Below are 16,055 nucleotides of genomic sequence, written 5' to 3' on the forward strand. Positions count from 1 at the left end.
TTCTGATTGTTCCTCAAACAAATTGGTATCAAGGGATTTGTCCTCTATTTTGCTAATTTTTTTTTTGCATTGTTTCACTTCTGCTTCTATATCCTTCAATTGAGTTAGCTGTTTCTGACATTTTATTGTTAATCTTCTGGATTTCTAGTTGCCATTTTTGTATGATTTCTAATTGTCTATTTAATTTGTCACTCTGTTCTTATATTGTTTTCCTGAATTCTTGTAGGGTTTTGTCTATGTTTTCTTTGGTTTTGTTTGTGTTTTTCTTTATCTCTTTGACAACCCTATATATAAGCCTTTTGAATTCCTTATCAGGCAGTTCCATTACCATATTTTCCTCAGGAAGATTTCCTGCCCCTTTGTTTTGATCAGTTGGTTAAGCCATCTTATTTCTTTATATGATTTGGTATTATCTGCTGTCTCCAAGGCATTACAGTATATTTATGATTTTGTTTTGCTTTGATATATCAGAGTGGGTGCTGTCTTTGGCAGGGAGGAATGGGGCAGGTGGCAGGGGGTCACCCAGGCATTCTCTCCAGCAGGGGAGGGGTAGGATGGGCAGCTGGGGGTTGCCAAGGTGCTCTCTCTGGCTGGGGAGGGGAGGGGTGCGACAGGCAGCTGGGAGTAGGGGAGAGAAAAAGAAAAGAAAAAAAAAAACAGAAGCAGAAAAAGGGGGAGCTTGTCTATTACTCTGTGTTCACCACCCACCGTACCAGTCAGGTACCACTGCTGGACAGTCACCCTATCTCTGGGTCCTGTTTTCCTCCTTGCCCTGTGTATGCTGGGATCCCTGAAGTTTTTGTCCTTCTTCCTGTATTTGCCCTCTTTAGCTCCAGTTTATGTCCTGCTCACCTTGCTTCACTCTGGGTGTGTCTTCACAGTGTCTCTCTCTCCTATTGGGAGTTCCTGTGCTCCTCACCCAGGGTCACTGCTACCATTGCCTCAAAATGGCCCTGCTGTGCTGGACCGGCTGGCAGGGCACCTCTGCTCTATAGCTCTCCCCATTCACTGCTGTCATTCAGTTTATTTTTCCCTTCGGTGTTTGATCTAATTCTTTATCCTTTCATTTGATACGCAGGGTTCCAGAGTTGTCATCTGTATCTGTTACACTTTCTTGCTGTAGAAGGACGGCATGATGTGTCTGACTAGGTCGACATCTTGAATCAATCTTCTTGGTGTTAAAGTGTGGCACAAAAGAAGAAAGTTTAAATTTAGTATTTGTGTACTGACTTTCAGTGATACTTTTTTTCCCCAAACTTTTATTAGGAACACTTTCAAAGATAGGATTTTAAAGAAAAATGCAATGAATACCTGCATATTCACCATTAGACTCAATACTTATTAAGATTTTGCCATATTTCCTTTACCTATCTGTAATTTTTTTCAGTCTTTTGCAAGTAAGCTGCAGGCATTAGGACCTTTTACCCCTAAATAATTCCACATGTGTATATATTTTTTAAAAAAGGACATTTTTATAACTTGATAATAATCTAATACCCAGTTCATATTCAAATTTTTCCAGTTTTTCTCAAAATATCTTTTATAACTGATTTTTTTTTGAACCAGGATTTGATCCAGTTTCTCCCATTGTATTTGATAGTTATTTCTCTTTACTGTCTTTAAACCTGGAACAGCACTAGCCTTTGACATTGACTCTTTGAAGAGACCAGGCCAGTTTTGTAGAATATCCCACATTTTGGACTGTCTGATTATTTCCTATTTTCCCTTAATTTTCTATAAACTGACCCAGGGAGCAAGAGAGCTTAGCACCTTCGGGCAGGAGGCTTGCTGATGGAGGAGGGTGCCTCTGGGCACTTGTCTGAGGAACCAAAAGAACTTTAACACTTGCCTGAGCAGGGCAGAGACACGAGTGGGGCCTAGTGGCAGAGGCCCAAGAGAGGGTCTGGTAGCAGGCGCAACCTGAGAAGCTGAGAGCTGTCTTGGTTGGAAGCTGTCCTGATTGAAAACCATATCGCGTCTCCTGAGTTGTATCCTGTTATTTTCAAGTTGATTCCGATCCCAAGTTGTAACCTGTTACTTCTCCAATAAACCGCATAATCATGAGTATGGTCTGTGAGTTCTGTGTGGCCATTGCAAAAAATTATTGAATCTGGCAGAAAAGTATGGAGTGCTGTGGTGAGGACAGCTGGTGTCAGAATTGGTAAAAAAAAAAAAAAAAAAGTTGGGGAACTGGAGGTATGATTAACCTCCACCTCATAGGAATCAGCTTTGTGCTGATGGTGATTCTCCCCCCTCAGGAATTTAGACAAGGTCTGATGCCACTAGATTGCAGGTGCCTTGGCTGGGAATCGAACCTCTCTCCCACATGGAAGGCAAGAATTCTAACACTGAACCACCAATGCCTCTTGTTGAAATAGAGGAAATAGCCTCTGAGCCTTGAACATTGCCAGCCCAAACCTGTAAAGGGAAGACTTCAGGTCTAGTTGAAGTTCCTTGTAGCACCATTTCCTGAGATGAGTGGACGGAGAGGTCCTTTACCTGTTACTTACTGTCTGTTATCCTTCTCTCTGATCTGGCCAGTCAGCTAAACACTCTAGGACCAGTCAGCTAAACACCAGCAGCATCACCTGGGACCTTGTTAACAATGAAAATTTCATGGGTCTCCCCCTAGACTTCCCCCTAGACTTACTGAATCAGAATCTCTGGAGGTGGGGGCCCAGCATCTACTTTGCTTTCTGCTTGTTTCTTAAATAAGATCTAAAAAAAAAAAATTACTCTTACTCCTGGTTAAGCAGGGCGGTAGAGAAATAAAGACTGGTGCGGTTGCACTGGGAGAATGAACAGGGGAAGGTTTAATGAACTTTCCTGAGGGATCAGAGCCGGGTGTCTCAACCTCAGCACTGTTGATATTTTGGGCTGGATAATTCTTTGTCTTGTGCAATTTAGGATGTTTAGCAACATCCCTGGTCTTTACCCACTAAATAACAATTTTGGTTTGAGACAACCAAAAATGTATCAAGAGATTGCCAAATGTCCCCTGTGGGGTAAGGCAAAATCCCCCTCCCTCCATCCCCATTGAGAAACACTGGCGTTGTCTTAGAGTGTTGAAAAGTTTGGGTGTCTTCTGAGGGGGTTATCAGAGAAAGGGATACTTTTTCTCTCTATGCTATATGAAGGAGCCTTAGTGGTACACACAGTTATGAACTTGGCTGCTAACCAAAAGATTGGCGGTTTGAGCCTACCCGGTGGCTCCACAGAAGAAAGACCTGGCAATCTGCTTCCAGAAAGATTGCAGCCAAGAAAACCTTGTGGGGCAGTTCTACTTGGTCACATGGGTTTACTCTGAGTCAAAATTGACTTGACCGCACTTAATAACATATGCTATGTTGCCTATCATATTACCTAACATATGCAAATTACATATATGCATTTATAGCTTCTACATGTATCTCAGGAGTCCCTGGGTGATGCAAATGGTTACGCACTTGACTACTAGCTGAAAGGTTAGTGGCTCGAACACACCCAGAGGTGCCTAGGAAGTAAGGCCTGGCAATCTGCTTTCTAAAGGTCACAACTATGAAAACCCTATGGAGAAGTTCTATTCTACACACATGGGGTTGCCGTGAGTTGGAATCAACTGGACAGCAACTAACAACAACATATGTATGTGTATAAAAACGGAGTGGTGGTGGTGTCTCATCTCCTCTAACTTCACAAGGGGAAAGGAGAATCAAGACCTGCAGCCCAAGGCTGATTTCCATGAGGCAGAGGTCAGACATGCCTCCTCTGTCTGCCGTCTTTACCAATTCTGACACCAACCATCCCTCCCACAGTGTTCTCTACTTCTCTGCTGGGTTCGATAATTCATTGCAATGGCCACACAGAACTCACAGACCATACTCAGGATTATGGGATTTATCAAGGAAGTAACAGGTTACAATTCAGGCTCAGGAACACTCAGGATACAGTGCTTCCATCAGGTTAGCCTCTTCCCAGCCATGCTTGCAGGCATGCCTCCCCTGGCCCTAGACCTCTGCCCAAAGGCACTCAGCTTTCTTGCTCTGGGGACCAGGAAGCCCAGTGTGTGGTCTCCTGCTGCCAGGTCTCCACGGCTGGGTCTCTCCTGCCACTGCTTCTTACCGTCTTCTGGCTTATAGCTTGCTCTCCCCCTTGATCTCCTGCTTCCAGGAGCTTCTCAGTGCAGGGATCCTGGGTCCAAAGGACATGCTGGTTCCTGGCTGTTCTTCCTTGGTGGTAGTGGGTTTCTCTCGTCTTTCTTGCCTCTGGGGTGGCTCATTTCAAGCCCAGCGGGATGGCAAAACTAACCGGTTCCTTTGGTGGGCTACAATTACCATATCTGCACAGTCCTGGAAGTTAAATACCATGGCTAGAAAGGCCACACGAAAGCGATCCAGGCACCGCAATGTGTGACAGCCTGTCCCTATATGTCTTCAGGACCTGAGAAGGCCTGGAGAGAAGAAATAGTCATTTATTGGCCAGAGCCCAGAAGTGACTTTGAAAACACTTAGACTGGAAAAGCAGACATCAAAGCATGGTGTCCTCCCACACAGCCCCCAGGTGTTGCCCTGTCCCCAGGAGCCTTCACAGTCTGTTTGCTTCTCCGCCCCCCCCCCCCCGCCTCTCCCCCGTCCTGTGGTGGAAGGCTATTATCGCATCCTCCCACAGCATACCCTGCCCCCAGCCCTAACCGAAACCAAACCAAACCCATTGCCCTCAAGTGGATTCTGACTCATAGTGGACCTACAGGACAGAGTAGAATCGCCCCATAGGGTTTCCAAGGCTGTAATCTTTGTAGAAGCAGATGCCACATCTTGCTCCCAAGAGCAGCTGATGGATTCGAACCACCAATCTTTTGGTTCACAGCCGAGTACTTTAACCACTGTGCCACCAGGGATATTAAAGGCTCAGCAGCCAGCACCGACAGCTCGCTGGGGGGGTGGGGGAGGGGGACAGCTTGCACCATCAAAGGGAGCTGGTGAAAGGGAAGAGGGAATAGGATCCCAGGTTCACATAAAGGGTGGCCTCATTTCTCCTGACCCTGAGGGTCACTTAGTATTTACCTCCGTAGATGGTCAGCTTCTGCAGTGCTTTCTAGTCCTTGGTTCTCCATTTGTAAATTGAGAGGGTGGGACCAGATGTCCTCTAAGAGACACCCTTATAGGTACACTGGAATCACCTGTGGAGAGGGACTCTTGCTCTCCTGCCCGCCAGAAATGATTTATGTGGCTGGGCGAGCTCTAGCCTCAGTAAGATTCTAGAGCCCTAGTGCTGCAGTGGTTAAGGTGATTGACCACTAATCAAAAGATCGGCCGTTCATAAACTACCAGCGGCTCCGCAGGAGAAAGATGTGGCAGTCTGCTTTCGTAGAGATTTTCAGCCTTGGAAACCCTATGGGGTTGCTATGAGTGGCAGTCGACTGGAAGGCAGTGGGTTTGGTTTTCGGGTTTTGGTAATGGCAATGCCTGGCCAGGGTTGAAACCACTCCACTAGTAGAAAGAGCTCTGGGACTTGACTGATCTGGCATTAGAGCCCCAGTTCTATCATGAGATCCCAAGGCACTTACCTATGGCTCTGGGCCTCAATTTTACACATTTGTAAAATGGGGATCATGATAAACTGACTTCAAAGCATTGAAACAGTTTACCTAGATGCGTAGGTAAATTGGTAGTCCATGGCAGGCATTCAGAGTATAGGTTCCCCTCTCCCGCCTTCCTTCGGACACTGTTAGGCTTTGCTGTGAATTTTTTTTTTTTTTTTTTAAGGAAGGAATTTCACTGTTCATTGGTTGAAGAAATCAAGGGGACCCACGTCCTTTTGCACTCCACTCTCCATTATCGATTCACTGCATGATTTAAATAATTTCATATGCCTTCATCTTCTCACTCCTATAAAAGGAGCTGTAATGCTCTAATGTATGTGAAATATTTCGAGATGGACTAAAGAAGGTTATTTTAAGAAGTCCTAGAAGGAGTTACAGCAAAATATTAACAGAGATTAATTTTGGATGGCTAAGTGGTAAGCGTTTCCCTACTATTTTCTACTCTGCTGTGTTTTCTAAATACTTAAAACCCTTTTATGGCTTCCCATTGCTCTCAGCAGAATATCCAGTCACCTTAATGAGGGTTACAAGAACTGCGTGCCCAGCCCTGTAAGCCCCTTGAACATTTTCTTCACCATCCCCCTTCCCTACACAGACAGACAGACAGATAGACACACACACGCACACACGGCTCCAGGCACAGGCTTTTTTTCAGTTCCTCTTTTCTAGCCTCAGGGCTTTGCTTCTGCTGGTCCCTCAGTCTAGGTATTGCCTCCTCCATGCCCTGCTTGGTTGACTTCTCATCCTTTAGGTGTTGACTTAATTCTCACTTCCTCTACAAAGCCTTCTCAGGGCCTCAAACTAGATGAGCCAGTAGCCATTGAATCGATTCCGACTCATGGCGACCCCATGTGTGTCAGAGTAGAACTGTGCTCTGTGGGGTTTTCAACGGCTGGTTTTTAGGAAGTAGACTGCCAGGCCTTTCTTCTGAGAAACGTCTGGATGGACTTGAGCCCCCAACCTTTTGGTTAGCAGCTGGGCGTGTTAACGCTTTTCACCTCCCAGGGACTCAAAATTAAGTGATCCCCCTTTTAATCTTTCTTGTATTATTCTGCTCATTCACAGCATGTGCTATAACTTGTAATCATATAGTAAATAATTTACTTTTCAAACTCTTGCCAACTTCAGAAGGGTGGGAGCTCTCTTTGTGGTCGCCATTGCATGTTCGGTTCTGAGCTCAGTGGCTGGCACGTAGTAGGAGTTCACAGAAACTGCTTCATGAAGTCTTGGGTCATCAGGTGCTCACATTTACAACAAGCTGAGGCTGAACTGGAGTCAGAATGATGGCGATGGTTTTACTGGCAAGGGAGTAAACTTGCAAGCTGGCAAAGGCAGAACCGTAAAACAAGGGTTTTGACCTTCAGCTTGTCTTTTGAGCTGACTGAAAGGGCATGATGCATTCAAGTTCCTCCTGCTAGAATTAAGGCAGCCTCTGGGTTTGGGCCACCAAGCAGGGTGGTAAGTGTGTGGGCTCTTCCTGCCCTGGATTGTATCCTGGCTCTGTCACTTACTGTCTCTGTTCCTTCACCTATAAAATGTGATCATAATATTACCTACCGCCTAGATGTGTGGTGAGAAGTCCGTAGGTGATGCAGAGGATTATCAGGCTTAGTGGCTCTCTGAAAGGTTGGCTGCTCGAGTCTACTCAGACGTGCCTCAGAAGAAAGGCCTGGTGATCTACTTCCAAAAAATCAGCCATTGGGAACCCTACGGAGTACAGTTCTACTCTGACACATTGAGGTCACTTCGAGTTGAAATCGACTCCACGGCAACTGGCTTGGTTTTTTTGGTTTAGACTTATGATGAGCATTAAAGGAGTTACTGTGTATTAAGTGCTTAGAACAGGGCCTGGCACATAGAAAGCTCTCAGTCAGTGGCAGCTATAATTATCATTAGTAGTAGTATTTATTAGCTTTCACCCTGATGCTGTAAAGACACAGATAGTAAGCCAAGGTTAGAGAGCTCTGCCAATTGTTTTCCTTCTGGCTAGCACTCAGGGATGGCTCTTGAAGTGGAATGTCCATCGCTCCCTCTGATCAGGTTCAGAAATAAAGGGAGTTTGAATTTTTGGTTACTGAGCAGTGGTGATTCACTGGTAGAACTCCTGCCTCCTGTGCTGAAGACCTGGGTTTGATTCTTGGCTAATACACCTCACGCGCAGCTGCCACCCATCTGTCAGTGGAAGCCTGCACGTTGTTAGGTGGTGAACAGGTTTCAGTGGAGCTTGCAGACTGAGACGGACTAAGAGGAAAGGCCTGGTGACCTACTTCCAAAGATCAGCCAGTGAAAACCCTGTGGATCACAACAGTCCAATCCGAAACTGATCATGGGGATGGTACTGGGCTGGGTGGTGTTTTGTTCCCGTGTGCGTGGGGTCACTGTGTGTTGGGGGCCAATTCAGTGGCAGCTAACGACGACAAGGCATTTTTGGTTCTTAGCATCTCCTCCAGGACTGTTCTCTGGTTGTGTGGTTTGGAGGGGTCTCTACTGTCAGCATCCAACTTTGCTCTAAATAAGAGAATCAGAAAGCTCTGCCTTTCACTGTGAAGCCATCGATTCTCCCTCTTTCTGCCTTTGGCAGCTAAAGCTTGGGCTTGGGATCCAAGCATGAAGAATTGGGGGTTTCTGCCTTGAAATCTTGGTTTTTAGAGGTTCAGGCATAGGTGCAGGGTCAGATAGAGACTCTTCTTGGCAATGGTGGAAGACTCAAGGGTCCATAGAAAGTGTGAGGTGCTGTGAGTATCTGATGGTGACAAACTTGTTTTTTTATTTGCTTTTCTGCTTTGTTTTGTAACATGGCTGTTTTATTTTACACTGAGAAAATATACATGATAACAAAATCTAATAGGGATTCGGTCAATTTTTTTAAATTAACTTTATTGAGATAAAATTCACACACCATACAATTCACCTATTCAAAGTGTACAATTTTCACAGTATTTTTTTGGTGTATTTAGAGTTGTGCAGCCATCACCACAATCAGTTTTAGAATATTTTCATCACCTCTCTCCACAAAAATCCCTATACCGAATAGCAGTCTCTCCCCTTATTTCTACCACCTTCTAGCACTGTGCAGCCATCAATCTATTTTCTGTCTCCATAGATGACAGACTGTTCTTACGTCAAGATTTAAGCTCTACTCTCCTTCCCTTGGTTTCTGCTTGAGCCTTGTATTGGTTATCTATAGCTGCATAACCAATTGCCCCCAAATTTAGCAGCTTCGAACAACACACAATTATTATCTCACAGTTTCTGTGGAGTAGGAATCCAGGTACAGCTTAGTTGGGTCCTCTGCCTCAGTGTCTCTCATGGGGCTGCAGTCAAGGTGTTAGCCAGGACTGGGGCCTTGTCTAAAGGCTTGACTGGGTAAGGAGCTGCTTCCACATTCATTTACATAGTTGTTGCCAGGATTTGGTTCCTTGAAGGATGTTGGACTTAGGGCCTTAGTTCCTTGCTGGCTGTTGGCTAGAGGCCACCCTCAGTTCCCTGCCATGTGAGCTTTCCCAACATGGCAGCTTGCTTCATCAAAGCCTGCACATGGAAAAACACTTGATAGCAAGACAGAAGTCACAGTCATCTGTAACCTGATCGTGGAAGTAACATTCCCTCAATGCTGCGCTTGGAAGCAAGTTGCTATTGGTTAGAAACAAGTTACTAAAGGGGAGGAGACTACATAAGGCTGTGAATACCAGGATGTGGGATCACTGGGGCCATCACAGAGGCTGCCTACCAAAAGCCTATTCTGAGGCCTTCCAATGAGTTCTGGGGGCCACTCAATATCTTATGTGCGTGTATGGTAAAAATATATATAAAGTTATGGTGCTTCCTTAGAAAGCTAGAAATAGAAATACCATAGGATCCAGCAATCCCACTCCTAGGAATATATCCTAGAGAAATAAGAGTCATCACATGGACACACATGTGCATACCCATGTTCATTGCAGCATTGTTCACAATAGCAAAAAGATGGAAACAACCTAGATGCCCATCAACAGATGAATGGATAAACAAACTGTGGTACATACACACAATGGAGTATTACGCAACAATAAAAAACAATGATGAATCTGTGAAGCATCTCATACCATGGATGAATCTGGAGGGCATTATGCTGAGTGAAATAAGTCAATCACAAAAGGACGATTATTGTATGAGACCACCACTACTGTAAATACTCATGAAAAGGTTTACATATGAGAAGAAACAATCTTTGATAGTTATGAGGGAGGGGAGGGGTGGGGATGGAAAAACACTTAATAGACAACAGATAAGTAGAAACTTTGGTGAAGGGTAAGACAGTACACGATACTGGGGAAGCCAGCACAACCTGTACAAGGCAAGGTCATGGTAGCTCCATAGACACATCCAAACTCCCGGAGGAACCGAGTTGCTGGGCTGAGGGCTGTAGGGACCGTATCTCGGGGAATATCTAGCTCAATTGGCATAACATAGTTTATAAAGAATATGTTCTACATTCTACTTAGGTGAGTAGCGTCTGGGGTCTTAAAAGCCTGTGAGTGGCCATCTAGGATACTCCACTGGTCTCACCCCTTCGGGAGCATGGAAGAATGAAGAAAACTGAAGATACAAGGGAAAGATTAGTTCAAAGGACTAACGGACCACATCTACCATGGCCTCCATCAGACTGAGTCCAGTACAACGAGATGATGCCTAGCTACCACCACTGACTGCTCTGATGGGGATCACAATAGATGGTCCCAGACAGAGCTGGAGAAAAATGTAGAACAAAATTCTAAAGCAAAAAGACCAGACTTGCTGGCCTATCAGAGACTGGAGAAATCCTGAGAGTATGGCCTCCAGGCACCCTTTCAGCTCAGTAATGAGGTCACTCCTGAGGTTCACCCTTCAGCCAAAGATTGAACAGGCCCATGGAACAAAACAAGACTAAAGGGGCACGCCAGCCCTGGGGCAGGGACTAGAAGGTAGGAGGGAACAGGAAAGCTGGCAATAGGGAGCCCAGGGTCGAGAAGAGAAAGTATTGACATGTCATGGAGTTGTTGAACAATGACATAGAACAATCTATGTACTGTTTGATGAGAAACTAATTTGTTCTGTAAACCTTCATCTAAAGTACAATAAAAAAAAAAGAAAAATATATATATAAGAAAACATTTGCCAATTCAACAGTCTTTACATGTGCAATTCAGTGACATAGATCACGTTCATCCTGTTGTACAACCATCTCAATATCTTTTTGGTGAGGTTGCCATGAGTTGGGGGCCAACTCGATGGCAGCTAACAGCAACAAGAATTGGAAACTTGTTTGCATTTAGTTTGTTTATACTTGTTTGTTGCTGGTTATTGTTGTCGGGTGCTGTTGCGTTGATTCTGACTCACAGCAACTTCATGTGACAGAGTCAAACTGCCCCATAGAGTTTTCTTGGCTGCAGCGTTTATAGGAGCAGGTCGCCAGGTCTTTCTCTCGCAGAGCTGCTGGGTGGATTCGAACCACCAACCTTTTGGTTAACAGCTGAGCATTTAACAGTTGCACCATCAGGGCTCCTTTGTAATACCCCTAGTGGGTCTGTAGTCGTACACGGTGATATGTATTCAGACTAGACGGATAGATAATTTAGTTCCCTGACTATTTGACAGTTGAAAAAAATTATTAATAGAGACGTGAAGGCCAGGGATGACATGGAAAATAGCTGTCTGTGTGATGGGCTCATGACTAAGGTTAAATTACAATAACAAAGGAGACCAGTGCCTTTTATTTACTGCTACCTTCTGTGATTTGTGGGGAGACTGTGGGTTTTGTTTGCTGTTTTATTTTAACCTTTCAAATAAGAAATGATTTGTCAAGTTCATGAAATCCACATGTTTTCAGGGACTCATTAATCTTAGTGCCAAGGGCAAGTTGTCCTTTTAGACTCATCTAAATATGGATTGAGATCAAGATCAGTCAGACACTTAACTTTTGGAAGATGTAATATTGTGCTCCTTTTAAATATGTAGGAGCCCTGGTGGTGTAGTGGTTAAGTGTTCAGTTTCTAACCAAAATGTCAGCGGTTCGAATCCACCAGCCACTCCTTGAAAACCTTATGGGGCAGTTCTACTCTGTCATATGGGTACCTATGAGTCGGAATCACTCCATGGCAATGGGCTTGTTTGTTTTAAATATGTATGTTGACATCAAAGTTGCCCTAGTAATTCTTGCAGAGAGCTAGTACAGTGGGCTTCCTAAGCACACACCCTAGCCTGGGATCGTTCACAACTACTCTGGGGATGCACTCACAGCCACACACTCCTTCCTTGGCATTTGTTTATGGAGTGCCCAGTATTGCTAGTACTGGAAGCATTTGTGCAGAGTAGTCTACCCAATCCTACCTTCTTGTAGCCTGGTTTAGGTGTTTATCCCCAAGGAAGGAAGCAGCTGACTTTGTAATTTAGTTTAAGATCCAGTATTAAGGATGACAATGGGGTATAGAAAAGTGAAAATAAAACATACCTGATGTCTTCAGAGGCAAAGAGGAGTGGAATGGTCAGGGACTTAGTTCTTGGTTTCAAGAGACCTGGGTTTGCACCTTAACAAAGCTACTTCCTAGCTTTGTGACCCAGGAAAATTAATCACCTACTTGAAGCCTTTGTTTTCTCATCTGTAAAATGGGGCTAATAATACTACCAGCCTCATAGGTTGTTTGATGTGTTTTAATAAGGTAACCCAAGTAAAACATTTAGCATTGTATGGGCACATGTAAATCCTCAATAATTGCTGTAAAACTACTAGAGTTGTGGGTTTTTAAATCTGCATGTCCCCTTCTACCATGCACTTTTAACCTCTTCCAAGTCACCATACCAAGAAAAAACCACCACACCCTAGGGACAGCAAGGGGCCTGTAGGCATAGGTATTAAAAAAAAAAAAAAAATTAGAACTGGGCTAATTTGTGTTTATATGCAGGATTAACCAATTACCTAAAAGGAGCCTGGGTGGCACAAACAGTTTGTGATTGGCTGCTAACTCAAAGGTTGGCAGTTCTAAACCACCCAGAGGCTCCACAGAAGAAAGGCCTGGTGAACTACTTCCATAAAGATTCCAGCCAAGAAAACCCTATGGAGCAGTTCTATTCTGTAACGTTTGGGGTCACCATGAGTTGGGAGGGACTTGACAACAGCTAACAACAACCGCCACCAATTACTTAACCTCTCTGTGACCCAGTTCCTCAACTGTACAATGAAACCAGTAATACCTTGTTGAGAGGATCAGAAATAATGCATTTATGTGTGTGGCATATAAAGTGCTCCACTTTAGGTTGGCTTTAAAACATTCCCCCTGGGCATTTTCTCCATCTCAGGTCATAGTGATGATGTAGGTGAGGGTCTCTAGAAGACAAATCTCGGCTGTCCCTGCAGTCAGTTTTATCCCCATTCTTCCTTGCCTGAGGCAGACCGCATTGCTTTTGTTGTTAGTTGCAGTCCAGTCAGCTCTGACTCGTGGTAAATTTGCATATAACAGAACCAAACATTGCCCAGTCTTGTGCCATCTTCATGATCACTGGTATGTTTGAGTCCATGGTTGTGGCTATTGTATCAGTCCGTCTCATTGAGGGTTTCCACTGATCCTCTACCAAACATGATGTCCTTTTCTAGTGTTCAGTCTTTCCTGATGAGGAGTCCTAAGTAAGTGAGCCAAAGACTCTCTAGTCTCACTTCTAAGGAGCATTCTGGCTGTATTTCTTCTAAGACTGATTTGTTCATTCTTCTGGAAGTCCATGATATATTCAGTATTCTTTGCCAACCCCACAATTTGAATGAATCAGTTCTTCAGTCTTCTTTCTTACTGTCCAGCTTTTGCATGCATATGAAGCGACTGAAAAGACCGTGGCTTGGGTCAGGCACACCTTAGTCATCAAAGTGACATCTTTGCTTTTGAAAACTTTAAAGAGGTCTTTTGCAGCAGATTTGCCAGTGTAATACACTGTCTGATTTCTTGACTGCTGCTTCCATCATTACTTTTAGGTCTGGCCCATTTTCTTTCAAGCCAAGGCCCATAGGGCCATAGCAGTGGGCATTGCCATTTAGAAACATGCTCTCTGGCTTGGGTGTCAATTAAAAGGCAACAGTAGAGCTCAACCTCAGCTCCACCAGCTGAATTACAAGTTCATGCTAAAGTGGCTGTGAGTTTGTATCAGGACTAGCAAGAAACACTGACAAATAAAAAGATTTGTTTGATGTAGAAAGAAAAAGAATGATGGTCGAAGGCCAAATTTTCCTGAGGAAAGTTGTCCTCCTTTCTCCCTGGTACAAATCAATAAAAAGGCTGCATTTCTCCCGTGTTTCAGGTCCCTATTGAGGAGAGAAAAAAGCATGGGGACGTTTAAAAGCTTGATGACATTTGCTGACATTCTCCCTGCTTGTGTCTTGCAGCCTACTTCTGCTTCCTTCTGACTGCTCTGGGCGTGACAGCTGGAGCCCATCGCTTGTGGAGCCACCGGTCCTACAAGGCCAAGCTGCCTCTGAGGATATTTTTGGCAGTTGCCAACTCCATGGCTTTCCAGGTGGGGGATGGCATGTCCTTTCTGCCTTAGGAACCCAGTACATGTGGCACTGTGGGTGGGGGGAAGGGCGGGCACACATGCTTCCTGTAAAATGGACCCCATTCCAGGCTCAGGCTCAGGCTCCAGGTACTGACTCCCAGTCTGTCCCAAGTTTTTATCTCTTTGTAGCCTTAGAAACAGCAAAATGTCACTTAGGGGTTTTCTGCCCCAAGGTATGCCAAACTATGGAGGGAAAAGGAGATTTCACCATCCAGAGAGTTCATGCCCTAAACATGCCCTGAAACACTCAATATTTGTTCAGCACTAATCAGGGCCCAAGTTCTATGCAGAGTGTGATGCCATATGCACATCGCATTCGATCCTCACAAGAATCCCATGAGCTAGATGTTACATGTATCCCCATTTTACAGATGAGGAAACTGAGGCCTAATATTCTAAAGAACTTACCCAAATCATATAGCTAAAAAAAATGGCAGGGTCCAAGATAGGCAAATGCAGATCTGCCTGACTCCAACCCATGGCTCTTACAAAACATATTCCTGAGATTGCATTGTGAGGTAGTGGTGGAAAGCTATTCAGTCTGGAATCAGAAGATAAAGGGCATTGAGTCTTACTTTGATGGTTGCTAGCTGTGAAGCTTTGGATGAGTGACTTACCTGCAGTGACTTCATCTGTAAATATAAGAGTACTACTTCATTCTTAGGGTTGTTATGTCATTGAAAATTGTGTTGCTGTTGCTGGGTGCCGTTGAGTCGATTCCAATTCATAGCAACCTCATGTGTAGAGCAGAACTGCCCCATCGGGTTTTCTAGGCAGATCACCGGGTCCTTCTCCCGTAGAGCCATTTGGTGGGTTTGAACTGTCAACGTTTCGGTTAGTGGCCAAGCACTTAACCATTGTACCTACCACCAGGGCACTTTCATTGAAAACTGCAGAGAGCTATATAAATATATGAGTCAGAATCAACTTGACAGCACTGGGTTTTTTGGTTTACATAAATATAAGAGAGTATGATTACTGCACTATAAGTGGGCCACGTCCTTTAGGACTGTTCCAACCCTAAACCATTTCCCACCATCTTGGGGTACTTTCTGAGCTGCTGGAATTTTGGTTTGATCATGGATCTCTGTTTTCTCGGCTCCTCGTCTGATCCAGGCAGAGTGAGTGGGTATAACTTATTTCCAAAATTTCTGCCCTTATGTGAATGCAGGTAATTCCAGGCCCCATGTATTTTCATCCATTATGAAGTAATGGCAATTCCCAAAACTGCTTTGGGGTCCAGGGAAACAGGCCACCCAGGAGCCTCTCTTTGACTCAGACATGCAGCCCATGTGTGTGGCTACCTCTACAGTGGGACCCCATCCCTACCAGACAGCCTGACCCCGAGTGTTTCGTGTCTCTATGTCTAAGAATTCATTTTCTATTTTAGGTTTCCTGCCTACAGTTTGAGCTTTCATAATACAAATAGAATAAAACACGATAGATCAATTACTCCCCCCAAAAAAACTCAAGCCCACTACCATCTATTCTGACTCATAGCGACTGTATGGAACAGAGTAGAACTGCCCCATAGGGTTTTCGAGGCTGTAAATCTTACAGAAACAGACTGCCACATCTTTCTCCTGTGAAGCAAATGGTGGGTTTGAACCACTGACCTTTCAGTTAGCAGCCGAGCACTTAACCGCTGTACCACCAGGGTTCCTATCAGGGAACACAATTCATTTTCTGGTTATATACTGGTTATAATTCAATCACAGCTGAGAACTAGCACCAGGGCCCTAGGGAAAATGCTGTTGTGCTCACCATTGGCAATGTGAACTCTGCTTCACTTTATTTTGACCTTAACCATCTTATTTCAATGTTGTGATTGGTTTATCCTAACAGTGAGTTTTAGTAATGATAATTTAGAAACTCATTGACATGGGCCTTAGATGTTATTCAGGACTTACTTTGGACT

At 44.4% G+C, this 16,055-nt stretch overlaps 1 protein-coding gene across 1 annotated transcript in view; it reads left to right on the forward strand.

Moving 5' to 3' along the window:
• Positions 1–16,055, forward strand: part of SCD5 (stearoyl-CoA desaturase 5) — a 175,847-nt gene that overhangs the window by 78,304 nt on the left and 81,488 nt on the right. Inside the window, exon 2 of the mRNA XM_049885886.1 lies at positions 13,968–14,098. Coding sequence (XP_049741843.1) covers positions 13,968–14,098 — 131 coding nt within the window. The remainder of the gene's footprint in view (positions 1–13,967; positions 14,099–16,055) is intronic.

The sequence above is a fragment of the Elephas maximus genome, chromosome 5 (assembly GCF_024166365.1).
Source record: "Elephas maximus indicus isolate mEleMax1 chromosome 5, mEleMax1 primary haplotype, whole genome shotgun sequence".
NCBI lineage: Eukaryota > Metazoa > Chordata > Mammalia > Proboscidea > Elephantidae > Elephas > Elephas maximus.